The sequence below is a fragment of the Tubulanus polymorphus genome, chromosome 2 (assembly GCF_964204645.1).
Source record: "Tubulanus polymorphus chromosome 2, tnTubPoly1.2, whole genome shotgun sequence".
Classification (NCBI taxonomy): Eukaryota; Metazoa; Nemertea; class Palaeonemertea; order Tubulaniformes; family Tubulanidae; genus Tubulanus; species Tubulanus polymorphus.
The window spans coordinates 31,574,454-31,587,431 of NC_134026.1; the positions used below are offsets into that span (position 1 = coordinate 31,574,454).

Genomic DNA, 12,978 nt, shown 5'->3' on the forward strand with positions numbered 1-12,978 from the left:
AAAGTCAAATAATTTTTCCTTATTCCATTTTCAAGTTTTATTCCTCGTCGGGACTAATTTAATTCTATGATAAAATAAGAAACACGTTGGGATTCGAACCCAAATTGCGTCAGTTTTTTGGGCAACAAAATGGCGTCGTTGCTGGGTATCTAGCGCGCTAGCTGGAGCGAACTGTTGTAGGGTTTCTGATGGATATTCGGATGAGATGAAGTTTATTGCAGTAAGTGACGTCACTGTCTGTTATTTGTTAAACTGTTGTGTCTATCATGGATGTAGTTAATGACGTCATAAACGTGTCATCCGACGAAGACGATGATGTAGTAGTTTTAAATTTATCCGTTCGGGGCGCTGATTACCAGGAAGTGATCGTTATAAGTACTGATGATGAGGATGAGGAGGAAAATACGGGTATTAGATCGGTTTCGAACGATGACAATGATGGCATTGTTGCGTTTGATGAGTATTGTAGGCGACGGCAACGACAGAGAATTTCTGACGCCAGTAAAAAATTAAAACGGAAAAAAGTGATTGGTTCGTCGTCAACGGTTACGAACAACAATCAAATAGCGGCGACTACATTTAAAATGGAAATAATAGACTTAGACGATGAGGATATAAAACCATCATGCCACCTACTAGCGCCACCTAGCGTCGTGGCAGCAGCAGCAGCGGCTCCACCTGGTGGCGAGGATGGATTAGATCCCGTTGTTGGTGATACAAACTCAACTCAGGAACAAATTATCAAGATTGAAAAATTGGTAGGAATTCATTATTATACCTATTAATAATTAATCATTCCCTTAGACTGGGGGGGGGGGTGAGGGGAGAGGAAAGGGGGGACCTGCATGATCAGTTGATACTTTGGTCTAATATCTATTTCGACTTTGTTACAAGGAGGGAGTGGGAGGAGGGACTCCCCTCCCTCTGTCTGACTCACTATTTGACTTATTTAAAGAACTTACAAGATTCTAAAAAACATTAATGTTCAGAAAACCAGTTTTTCATTTGAATTAAATGCATGCATTTTTACTTTCTTAGTTACAAATTTAAATGATTGTTATGGAAACTAGATTTATATAGTGTAGCGTTGTGATTGGACGATCGAACTGTTCTCTGTAGCGCTGTGATTGGTCAGTTGTGCTGATGTGGCTTTTGATTTAATTGTGTTAGATTAAATGCAATAAATTCAATTAGAAATTGTTCAGAACCAATCAATAAACCAAAGTATTTATAGATGAGAGATTGCAGTAGAGATAGATAGAGAGAGGTGTTGACAGCTGCCCTGGTGCAGTGTATATGTCTGTGCTGCTGCTACTAGTGATGACTCATTATTATTATTAATACACGTGTTGTCTGTCGTGTGTGTCCTCTCTCTCACACATTGCTAGTTGTCACTCAGTCAGTAGAACATGTTTGGATATGATTTGACTGAAAATCTTTGGTTGTTTCAGGTAAATGATACTGCAATATAAATGGTATCTCTGACAGTGACTGTTACCAGTAATAAAACACTGTCACTATGAATAGTTTTGATGCTTAAATCAATATCGTCTAACAGCCTTCAGGCTATATATATATATATATATATATATATGTTTATATACCAGTACTAAAGTTTCAGACAGTAGAATTTTGATTTAATGATACTCTGTATCACTGTATGAGTCGGTAGTCAGTGTCAGTCAGTGTCGGTTGGTTGATGGGTTTTAATAATAAAAACCACTACGCAGTGAGAGTGTATCAGACTGAGACTGGATACACAGTGCCTACTGGATACAGTGTATCAGAGACTTCAGGATACACAGTGGCTATTGGATACAGTGTATCAGAGACAATAGGATACACAGGGCCTACTGGATACAGTGTATCAGAGACAATAGGATGCACAGTGGCTATTGGATACAGTGTATCAGAGACAATAGGATGCACAGTGGCTATTGGATACAGTGTATCAGAGACTAGGATACACAGTGTAAATAGTGTATCAGGACGATACAATGGATACAATGTTTTTTACTGTGAATATTGTATTGTATTTTTAGGATTTAGAAAAGGAGAATAAAATGGTTAATGCAGCTCGGCTAGCGCCGCCTATTACTCAAACTGAGGGTAAGTTAATTTAACCCGGTGATGATGATATTATCCTCAGCTAGTAGCTGCTGTAGTTTACGTGACAATCTGATGATTATTTGTAGATAATTCGACAGCTCTGATGGACCGCGATTCTCAATATAAACCATCAAACGCTAAACGTCAAAAACTTTCTCAAACGAACATTAAAATAGAAAGTGAAAATAAACGGCAGCGAGAACCTGAACGTGAGAAACATAGCTCTCATCGTCGTAGCGACCATCATCGTACCGATCGCCAGAGCGACCACCATCGTAGTCATCGCCGTAGCGACCATCATCGGCATAAAGATCGCGACCGCAGTAATCGGCATGGCAACTGTAGTAATCGGCACGGTGACTGTAGTAATCGGCACGGCGACCGTAATAATCGGCACGGTGACCGTAGTAATCGGCACGGTGACTGTAGTAATCGGCACGGCGACCAAAAAAGATGTAAACCTCGTAGAGCGGAGGAAAATAGCGTGAAATTAGAAGACCTTGACCTCATGGAAACAATAAAAGAGGAATGTCTCTATGACGACGAACAAATTAAACATATTAAACAGGAGCATCGGAATACAACATCCTCGACAACGATAAACAATGTGGTGGTCGGTAACGCGTACTGCGACCCGGTGACTTTCAGTAATGTATACTGTGACTCTACAATAGATGATATGAGATACTGTGATTCACCAGTCAGTGTAGAACTATATAAAAACGGTGAAATAGATCCCGAAGTGTTTAAACCACTAGAAACTAAAATCAACGATTTTAAAAACAACAATATCGAAAAAACAACCAGCTCTACGTCAACTACCTCTTCCAGCGGTAACCACGACGATCAAATACGCGTATCGGGCGGTAACCACGACGATCAGATACACGTATCGGTAAAAGTTGAGAAAAACTCTGAAAAATCTAAAATCGAAGTTAAAATCGACGACAAACTAGAAAAATCGAGTATCAAAGTCGCGATAGACGTAAACCGCGAAGATAAACTTAATCCAGATATAAACCTGGAACAAGTTGATAAACCGGGTTTAAATCAACAGTTTCAATATAATAAAGACGATAATATATTCAGTCGTATAGGACTATTACACCACGAGCCAATCAGAAGAGAGAATAAAGAGAACGAACCAATCAGAGAAGAGAATAACCCGATTGTTATAGATGACGATGAACTTCCAGATTTAGACGTCGAATTTCAAGATGAATCGATATTTATAAAAACTGAATCGGATACAAGGGCGAATCGAGATTCTATCGATTCATTCTCATCTATAGATTCATGTGATGCGATGAATCGAGATAATCTCGTTGATTCTTTCGGTGATTCGTTTGATTCAGTGTCGTATATAACTCGTATGTTTGAGTATCACATGTGTTTTAGTTCAGCACCGACGAGCGACCTCGCTGCGAATCAGATCCCGATTCAATCGAGATCGTTTGAATTTAAACACGTATCCGCGATCGAAGCGTGTTTAGAGGAAGGTTACGAGTGTCTCGATCACGCCTGTTCGTTATTGTTAGATTTTACGACCGTCGCTAGGCGACCGAGCGAACAATTAACCAATCAGATTTTAACGGATATTTTGATAAATTGCCCGGACGAGAATCAGTCGATAAAAACGTACGAGACGTTGAAACGAATCGAACGTCTGCATCCGTCGAGATCGAGAGTTCCGTTTACGTTTGAATTTATCGATCAATGCGTCACGAACGTTTCGACCAATCAGAAACCGTCGTTAGAGAAATTGAACAATTTATTAGCGGTTGATTTTTGCGTTTGTTGCGTCGAGAATGAATTAATGAATCGTAAATTGATGTCGCAAAGAGATATTTGTAAATCTGTCGCTCATCAATGGTTTAACGATACGTCGTTTTCAAACACTAGGAAACTCATCTCGTGGTTACCGTTAGCGATATCCGTCGATCGACCGTCCAATCGGAATTCATCGCGACAATCGTCGTCGCCGCGGAAACGAATGTTTACGCCGTTTTTGTTGCCGTTGATTTTGAAACTATTGGAAATATCGGTGATGGTGAATCGTTCGCCGGTAGAGGGCGCTGATCGTATAGCTCGACGTATCGTACAGGATATGAATACATGGCAGACGGACGATAGACGTAAATTACTCGATAATCTGAGACATTCGTTATTAATTAACTCGTTAGTGAAATGTCTGTTGGATTTAATTAGTCTGGATTCGATCAGTGATTGTATCAGGGAACAGTTAGAAGAGAACAGAGACTCGAATGAATTAGCTCTAATTGTTTTATTACTTGTCGAGAGCACTATCAATATTGAATCAGGTTCGTAGATTTTATTCATTTCAAAAACAATATAGACTGTTTATATATATATATATATATATATATATATATATATATATATATATATATATATATATATATATATATATATATATATATATATATATATATATATATATATATATATATATATATATATATATATATATATATATATATATATAGGTCAGTTCCACTTAAGACCAGTCTAATTCCATTTTAGTTCGACACATCCTTTAAAACCAGTCTAAGCTCATTTTGGTTTTATAACCAATCTAACAACTTAAGACCAGTCTAAACTCATTTTGGTTCTATAGCCAATCTTTCAACTTGAAGACCAGTCTAAACTCATTTTGGTTCTATAACCAATCTTTCAACTTGAAGACCAGTCTAAACTCATTTTAGTTCTATAACCAATCTTTCAACTTGAAGACCAGTCTAAACTCATTTTGGTTCTATAACCAATCTTTCAACTTGAAGACCAGTCTAAACTCATTTTAGTTCTATAACCAATCTTTCAACTTGAAGACCAGTCTAAACTCATTTTGGTTCTATAGCCAAATTCACCATTATGTTCTAGTCATATGGAACTAGGCCTGTTGATAATTTACCGGTACAACTGGTTGTTTGTAAATGTTTAAATGTTGTTTGGTAATTTTACAGGTCAATTAGATTTACAACTTTCCAAACGAATGATGAAGCTAAACAATCCAACTGAAATGGAACGACCTATAGTCGGTAAATCATCTACAAGGATATTGCTATCGAAAGTTCTGCGAAACTCTCTCAATATTTTACGAGATCAAATCAGTAGCGTTTACGTGGAAAAGATGAAGATATTAATAGACTTATTGAGCACAGATGAGCAGAAGAAAGGTTGATTGTATCATTCTTCCGTTTCTGTTGTTGTGACACACGTGTGCTCAGTAACAGACGGCTACTTATTGATTTATTTATACGAGCCCCAGATGACATTATATATGAATAGTAAAATGCTGATTGCATCATCCTCCTGTTTACTCACAGAGTTCCTGCATCTATATATAATTTGTTAAACCGTCCCTTTATACTGCGTTTGTATCGATTTTATATATGACAATTCACAAAATGATTAATCTATTCATCGAAATTTCAATGTCAATTTTCTACTGAAATTCATTTTAAACTACCGGGATTCAATAACAATAGTAGTGTGTGTAGTGTGTAGTAGTATTACAGTAGTTTTTGATGAATTCATAGCTACAGTTATTGGGAATGTTAGTCTGAATAAAACACTCATCTAAATGTGTTTTTATTTCAGTGATAATTATCTCTCTTTCACGCTGTTTTCACACTGTCAAGCTTTATATGAGGCTGGTGAGGGGAACAGCTCTTTGTGGGGCTGGTGAGGGGAATAGCTTTTTGTTAAGCTGGTGAGGGGAACAGCTCAATGTGAGGGGTTGAGGGGTAAAGGTTTGTGTGAGGCTGGTGAGGGTAATTAATTATCTGTATGTTACACTAGGTACTGTGATTTATGTTGTCTTACTATGCAGAAAATTTGTTGTGAGAATTTTTTAAGGCATTTGTAATTTATATACTTCAATGTTGAATTATAATTTTTCAGAGGTATTTTTTTTATGTTTATGGTTTGCAAGTTGTATTCACTAGAATATTATATATATGTATATATATATATATATATATCAGAATGAAGGATTCTTATGTTTAAAATGAATTACTGAATATAGGTGGCAGTAATAGTCACAGATTATTGAAACTGCTATTTAATTTATCAACTGCTGATTAAGATATGATTTTTATATTGCTCAATATATGTTTCAGCAAATTATTTTTTTTTCTAAAAAAGATAAACTACATTTAAAGAAGATGTCATAAATACATGCAAGGAAATACAAATTTGGGCGTTGATATTTTGTACATAAACATAAAATTAGGACGATTTTTAAGAATTTTTGCGTGCAGGGAAAAATGTAGGAATATAGACCCTTTAAACGCCCCCTAGTGGTACTCCTAATAGATAAACCTGGAAATCACTTAAAATGGTCACGGCTTAATAAGCTGAATGTTCACTCAGAGTCTGATGATGATTGAAGTTTTGTCAGTTGAGTTTCACTAAACAAAACAAATAAACGTTAATCTCTGATATCAATTGAGAGGAAACCAATTTACCGGTAATGAAGAAATTGAGTTGGAAACTGTTTTGTGAAACTGAACCCTGAATCGCAAATCTTTTATTCATCTCAATTGCACTCGACTCAGTTCCACAGTTCTTGATTCAGTTTTTGGAGTCTTAGGTTGAATGAAGATAATTTTTTTAAATGTTTAACTCAAAAGTGAATGGATAACTGTGGAACTCGGTCCTGTTAGTTTATACGTTGTTTGTTTACAAAGTTCTTATTAAAAAAGTCTTAAATCAACAAAAAAAGTTTAGAATTAAATAGATTTAGATATTTTCGATTTGATGATTTGGAGTTTGTTAAAACCTGTGCTCAATTATTTGTATAATTCAATAAAATTGTAAGTAATTTGTTTATTAAATATTAATAAACAATTTGAATGTAAAATTGAACTTTTGCAGTTGTATATTTCTAATTCAATTCTCTAAGTATAAGTCGTCATTTGGATTAAAAGTCCTCAACACAATGATCCAGTCATAGCTATATCCACTGTATGTACCCTGCATCCCCCCTCAGAATGAGACTATCAACAGACTAATATCCATATCCTTATAAAAACTGATCATTAAGACTTAGCAGACCGTTACCAGGATGCCGATCGCCGAGGAGTTTGGGCACGGACTATAATAGGTCCAACATTAGAGGATCTCTGCGACAAATCTTGAATACAGAGTAAAAGTAAGAGTTTAATTTTCTTAAGTGAATATTTTTTATTACAAAAACATAAATATCTGTACAAAGCAACTGTGACTAAAATCGTATCTGGCTGGTATAAAACAAGACTCCACAATGGGGGTAGATGACTCCACTAGATGTAGATGACTCCACAAGGGGTGTAGATGACTCCAGTAGGGGTGTAGATGACTCCACTAAACGTAGATGATTCTGTTCTCACATATTTCCTTTAGTTTCCCATCTTTCTTTTGCTTCAAATCTAAAAATGAAACAAGTCTGTAATGTGTAAACAAATAAATAGAACTACCTCGCATTCACTCAATAATATAATAGTCTCTTACCCCCAGCCTAACTTCTTTTTCTTCTTCCTTAGTTTCAATTCTTCCTCTGTTTTCTAAAATATAACAATTTTACACAAATCACGAATCATCGTGAAATGAATATTTCCAACACGAGAATAATAACAAATTCTACCTTTTTTTCTGCGTATTTCTGAGCGTCAAAAGCGTCTGCTATTCGTGAACCAAACTGAAATTAATGAATCCATTATTCAAAAAAAAAAAACAATTTAGTTGAATGCAGTAATTGATATCAGTTATAAGGTACTAGCGTTACCTGTCTGTCCGATAAATGATTACTCAGTTTCTCTGCTCTCTCAACGTCACCCAAACTCAAAGCTTCATCAATTTCTTCTTCAAGTTTCGTCTATGAAAAAAACCCAGAAATTCAATAAAATATATCTCGATTCAAGCAAATTTAAAAGTAGAAAACTTCAACTCACTCGTGCAGCATATTTTCCTTTGTCTGTTCCTTTTAAATGATCTTTTTGTCCGATGTATCGTTTTAAATCCTGCCAATCATTTGAACAGCTATAAAATAATAAAACAATGTGTAAAGTATGATTAAAATTAATCGCACAATTGATTGAAGACTAAAATTCAAAAATTCAAAGTTCATTCATCATCAGCAGTTTTAATGAAAGACTGATTAATTACAAACTGACAAAGTTTCAACTGTTTCCTAGAGATTGAGATTTGACTGAATGATTTTTACCCTTGGTTTCCTTCAGTTTCATCTGTATATTTACGTTTCCGGCTGTCAACATTTTGGTCAGTGACAGCTGTATTGACAGGTTTTTTGACAGCTTCATTGACAGACTTGTTGACAGGTTTCTTCTGCTGATACGTTTTTACCGGTGGCAAATTCGCTTTTCTGTTTTTCAGTTCTTGAAATTTCTGAAGGAACCAAGTTTAAAAAAGTTTAACTCAAGCAAGAAACAAGTGACTAATCCATGAAACAAAACTAACATGCCACAGGTGGCTCTTTACTCCAGTTGGAGGAGTCTGTCCATCCTCTTGATGTTGATCGGAGTCCTTTTTGACTCCAGAGTCAGATCTGACTCCAGTCAGCGTCTCGGTTTGAGAGGCATTGTCATTTTTTCTAGAGCAGTTTGGATCTGATGACATTTGGAGGCATCTAATTTCTCAATACTGAAACAAATAAAGTGAGGATAGGATTGAGGTTCCTCAGCAGCAGCAGCCGGATGTCACCTGGTGGAAAGTGTAGTTTGATTCTTGAGTTGACGGCTCGAGGTACTGGACTTATCTACTGTAGGCTTTTAAGGGAGGCTGGCTGCAAGCGCAGGGCAGGGCATAGTTAGTTACCTAATCGTTGGTGGGAAGCTTTCATGATCAGACGGGCTTATACCGAAAATATCAGATCGTGAAACTAATAAACGCAGACAGACGGTTCATTTACTCAACTGTGCAGGTGGACAACCGGCACTGGCAGAGTGAGCAAACATTATTCTACCCTCAGATTTTATATCTAAATCTTGTGGAATGATATAGGACCCTAGGGGTATCATAAAGCTCCCCCTGAAGTCATCATTTGGTTAGAGCAGAGGATTGATTGGATACTGTGACATTCAAGTTTTGAAATTGAAAGATTTAGACACAACATTAACACTTGCGTTTGATTGCATGGGTACCAATTCATGTGTTAGAGAATGATTTGATTAATTATTCATTCAATACTTACAAAAATCATCCACATTACACAAATATTCAATATTCAGTTTTCCATCGATTAATTCATTTTTGCACGGTTTATGTTGGTAAATAGCGCCTCCGTAAATTCAATTCAACAGTTTATTTATCGAAACTCAATAATGAATTCATTGATTCTGTTATCATCGAAACTTGTTTGCAAGTTTTATTCTCATGATAAAAGCAATGTATGCTCATTTAACAACTTCGTTAGCAATAAAGTGGAAATTGAATTGAAAAATTACTCGATGCAATCTCTGAAACCCATAATAGTGACTCGATGCAATCCTACATATCCCGATTGGATCTTACGCTTCAATATTTTTTACGATAAAAGTAAATATCATCATATTTTTCTGAATTAACGCTGTATTTGACGCCTTGAACTATAATGAATGTAAATTTTGGAATTTCATGAAAGAATTTCGAAACTTTAACTCATCTCCCTTCGACCTTGACTGGATTAAAACCACAGAAGAGGAGTCATTACCCGTCCCTGTCTCCTGAGTCCTGTCCCATCCCCTAAATGAAACTCACTAATCACTGATGTATCATCAATGTTTATTTTGTAGACTGTGATTTGAAAGGATGTCTGACGAAGACCGGTGAGTAACGCCCGCCAACCCCCTCACCTCGTCCTTGCCCCCCTCCAACCACCACCTCACAGACCTCACACCAACTGACCCCCCTCTAATTATTTCAGCCGATCCTGTTGGGTTTGTTTTGCCACTGATATCGATGACCCGCTAGCTAAATGGGTAAAACCGTGTCGATGCAGAGGCGCCACCAAGTGGGTACATCACACGTGTTTACAGAGATGGGTTGATGAAAAACAGAAAGGAAATAGCACAACGAAGGTCGCGTGTCCTCAATGTAATACCGAATATATCATCGTATTCCCGAAACTAGGTCAGTAAAATATCAAAATCATCTGAATGAATGAAATCTCTGATATCTCTACGTTAATGATGATATTTTCAATCTAGGTCCTATTTTATATATGATGGAAATGACAGATCGAGTTGTTTATAGAACGTGTCCGTTTTTAGCCGGAGGTATTTTCCTTGGTTCAGTCTATTGGACGGCCGTCACATACGGAGCTATTACTGTCATGCAGGTCAGTGTTATTAACTCCCCTCCCCCCGTGAGACTCCCCCCTCCCCCTGCCTGTACATGTCCCTGTTAAACCTCAAATCTATTTCTATTTCAGATTCTCGGACATAAAGAAGGTTTAAACGTAATGGAAAAAGCTGATCCGTTATTCCTGCTAATAGGGTTACCGACGATACCGATTATGATGATTCTCGGGAAGATGATCAGATGGGAAGATTACGCCTTGAAGTTATGGAGGAAATATTCACCAAAACTTCCACTTTTACATTATTTATACCCAGGTCAGTTCCACCTCCCTCCGAGTCGGTTTCACCTCCCTCCCAGTCGGTTCCACCTCCCTCACAGTCGGTTCCACCTCTCTCTCAATCAGTTCCACCTCCCTCACAGTCAGTTCCACCTCCCTCACAGTCAGTTCCACCTCCCTCTCAGTCAGTTCCACCTCCCTCTCAGTCGGTTCCACCTCCCTCTCAGTCGGTTCCACCTCCCTCACAGTCAGTTCCACCTCCCTCTCAGTCAGTTCCACCTCCCTCACAGTCAGTTCCACCTCCCTCCGAGTCAGTTCCACCTCCCTCCGAGTCGGTTCCACCTCCCTCTCAGTCGGTTCCACCTCCCTCTCAGTCAGTTCCACCTCCCTCTCAGTCGGTTCCACCTCCCTCTCAGTCAGTTCCACCTCCCTCTTAGTCAGTTCCACCTCCCTCTCAGTCAGTTCCACCTCCCTCTCAGTCAGTTCCACCTCCCTCACAGTCAGTTCCACCTCCCTCACAGTCAGTTCCACCTCCCTCCGAGTCGGTTCCACCTCCCTCTCAGTCAGTTCCACCTCCCTCACAGTCAGTTCCACCTCCCTCTCAGTCAGTTCCACCTCCCTCACAGTCGGTTCCACCTCCCTCACAGTCAGTTCCACCTCCCTCTCAGTCGGTTCCACCTCCCTCTCAGTCAGTTCCACCTCCCTCTCAGTCAGTTCCACCTCCCTCTCAGTCAGTTCCACCTCCCTCTCAGTCAGTTCCACCTCCCTCTCAGTCAGTTCCACCTCCCTCTCAGTCAGTTCCACCTCCCTCTCAGTCAGTTCCACCTCCCTCTCAGTCAGTTCCACCTCTTCCGATGCTCATAATTTGTGATATATTTATAGATACAGCGAGTTCTATTCGTACTCCGACCGATGCTGGAGGTAATTTCTCGGACCCTCTTTCTGCGACTCGTGTTTTATGTGGAGCCCTGATTCTACCAACAATTGCGACTGTTTGCGGCAAATTGATGTTTGGAACCGTTCAATCAAACTTTCAGAGAACTTTACTCGTAAGTTTATCACGCCATCTATTGGTTATTAAGTCAATTATACAACCTGGAGCAGATGGATGATTATTGATTATTTTCAGGGCGGCGTGGCGTTCGTTACGATTAAAGGTGCTTTAAAGATTTATTACAAACAACAGCAGTATTTACGACAGTCGCAAAGATTAATCCTGGACTTCGACGAAACCAGGCAACCAGTCGCTGACTAATAATCGGATTTAAACCTCGCTGCTCTCATAACCAGAATTGTTTATAATCCAGGACTTGTTTAATTGCGTGTATATTTGCTCTTGTAAAGGGATTGGAAGAAAGAAAGCAGTCCGTTTTGTATATAGATAACCCCCCTCCCCCCTAATTAGAATCGTCTGCTTGTAATCATTGTAGTCTAGTTTGTCGTTGCACAATGATATTTTTATGTAAATATAAATGAAATGTGATCGAGATGATGAAACATTTAAATATATCGAACTGTTATCAATTGATACGTGTTGTTTATTGTTAATAGGTTCGAGTCCTGCTGCTGCTGGTTACAGTGTGCGGCCGAAACACTTCAAATGTCTTCTAATTGTCACGCGTTGTTTATCGGGTACAGTCACCACTTGGCATGGTCCAAAGTTGTAGCAGCCTCTGGGCTCTGTGTCTATACCCTCAATTATCGATGTAAACTCCGCTTTTATATTAAATATTTCATTATCTTTAAGTGAAAAATAAATTGTTATATTATTGTTGACATTAATTAATGGGGTTCGAACACTATATTACTATCAATTCCACCTTCGGCACGCGAGTTATCACTACGCTTGCCACAGTAGGATGACCAATTTGTGTCACTAAAGCGACCGTCATGTGCTGTCCCTATGTATAACGTTGGCGGCAAAAACGTGAACTAATATATTACTCGCATGCCACAGTTAGAAATATTCTCAGAGTGGTTAGTTCACATATATACCGTCAATGTTATATATAGCGGCAGTACTAGACGGTCTATTCTCACGGCGGCGGGCGGGCCGGGTACCATCATACATACCACTTTGGTACACCATATACCACATGGTATATACACCACATACACCTAGGACTGCTGATAAATACCTGCCTGGTAATTGAAGCCAAAGAAATAAAAACGATAATCATTATATTCATTATATAAAATATTTTTATTCATGAATAAAAGCGAATATCCGATAGAAAGTTTATTCACACAAATAGTTTTTTATCGAACCCAAGAAAAACAGATAAATCACA

General features: G+C 38.2%; 3 protein-coding genes across 4 annotated transcripts; 2 read left to right on the forward strand and 1 right to left on the reverse strand.

Annotated features, from left to right (window-relative positions):
* Positions 1-136: 136 nt before the first annotated feature.
* Positions 137-6,058, forward strand: LOC141900660 (uncharacterized). The gene is made up of 4 exons (XM_074787644.1): positions 137-758; positions 2,043-2,109; positions 2,196-4,430; positions 5,094-6,058. Exons 1-4 carry the CDS (start codon positions 267-269, stop codon positions 5,309-5,311), a joined length of 3,012 nt encoding a protein of 1,003 aa, XP_074643745.1. The 5' UTR covers positions 137-266; the 3' UTR covers positions 5,312-6,058.
* A 1,285-nt stretch (positions 6,059-7,343) lies between these two features.
* LOC141900687 (protein FAM204A-like) lies at positions 7,344-9,402 on the reverse strand. Of its 2 annotated transcripts, none has more exons than XM_074787688.1 (8): positions 9,323-9,402; positions 8,611-8,772; positions 8,336-8,517; positions 8,064-8,151; positions 7,898-7,987; positions 7,757-7,810; positions 7,624-7,676; positions 7,344-7,541 (listed from the first exon to the last, which is right to left on the reverse strand). In XM_074787688.1, the coding sequence occupies exons 2-8, from the start codon at positions 8,746-8,748 to the stop codon at positions 7,499-7,501; spliced, it is 648 nt and encodes a 215-aa protein (XP_074643789.1). In that variant the 5' UTR covers positions 8,749-8,772; positions 9,323-9,402; the 3' UTR covers positions 7,344-7,498. The 2 variants fall into 2 exon arrangements, with proteins under 2 accessions (XP_074643789.1, XP_074643788.1); XM_074787687.1 differs by having other exon boundaries at positions 8,590-8,772.
* A 206-nt stretch (positions 9,403-9,608) lies between these two features.
* Positions 9,609-12,215, forward strand: LOC141900683 (E3 ubiquitin-protein ligase MARCHF5-like). Its single transcript, XM_074787679.1, has 7 exons — positions 9,609-9,666; positions 9,903-9,935; positions 10,034-10,239; positions 10,317-10,447; positions 10,541-10,724; positions 11,570-11,736; positions 11,817-12,215. Exons 2-7 carry the CDS (start codon positions 9,919-9,921, stop codon positions 11,940-11,942), a joined length of 831 nt encoding a protein of 276 aa, XP_074643780.1. The 5' UTR covers positions 9,609-9,666; positions 9,903-9,918; the 3' UTR covers positions 11,943-12,215.
* Positions 12,216-12,978: the final 763 nt, after the last annotated feature.

Bases quoted from the DNA above. Each gene is read 5' to 3' on its own strand.
- LOC141900660 (XM_074787644.1), top strand. From the start codon at position 267: ATGGATGTAGTTAATGACGTCATAAACGTGTCATCCGACGAAGACGAT. The intron at 759-2,042 runs GTAGGAATTCAT...TTGTATTTTTAG, and splicing joins TTATCAAGATTGAAAAATTG to GATTTAGAAAAGGAGAATAA. The intron at 4,431-5,093 runs GTTCGTAGATTT...GTAATTTTACAG, and splicing joins CACTATCAATATTGAATCAG to GTCAATTAGATTTACAACTT.
- LOC141900687 (XM_074787687.1), bottom strand. From the start codon at position 8,748: ATGTCATCAGATCCAAACTGCTCTAGAAAAAATGACAATGCCTCTCAA. The intron at 7,811-7,897 runs GTAACGCTAGTA...CATTAATTTCAG, and splicing joins ATCATTTATCGGACAGACAG to TTTGGTTCACGAATAGCAGA. The intron at 7,542-7,623 runs GTAAGAGACTAT...TTTCATTTTTAG, and splicing joins AAAAAGAAGTTAGGCTGGGG to ATTTGAAGCAAAAGAAAGAT.
- LOC141900683 (XM_074787679.1), top strand. The intron at 10,725-11,569 runs GTCAGTTCCACC...ATATATTTATAG, and splicing joins TTTACATTATTTATACCCAG to ATACAGCGAGTTCTATTCGT. The intron at 11,737-11,816 runs GTAAGTTTATCA...GATTATTTTCAG, and splicing joins ACTTTCAGAGAACTTTACTC to GGCGGCGTGGCGTTCGTTAC.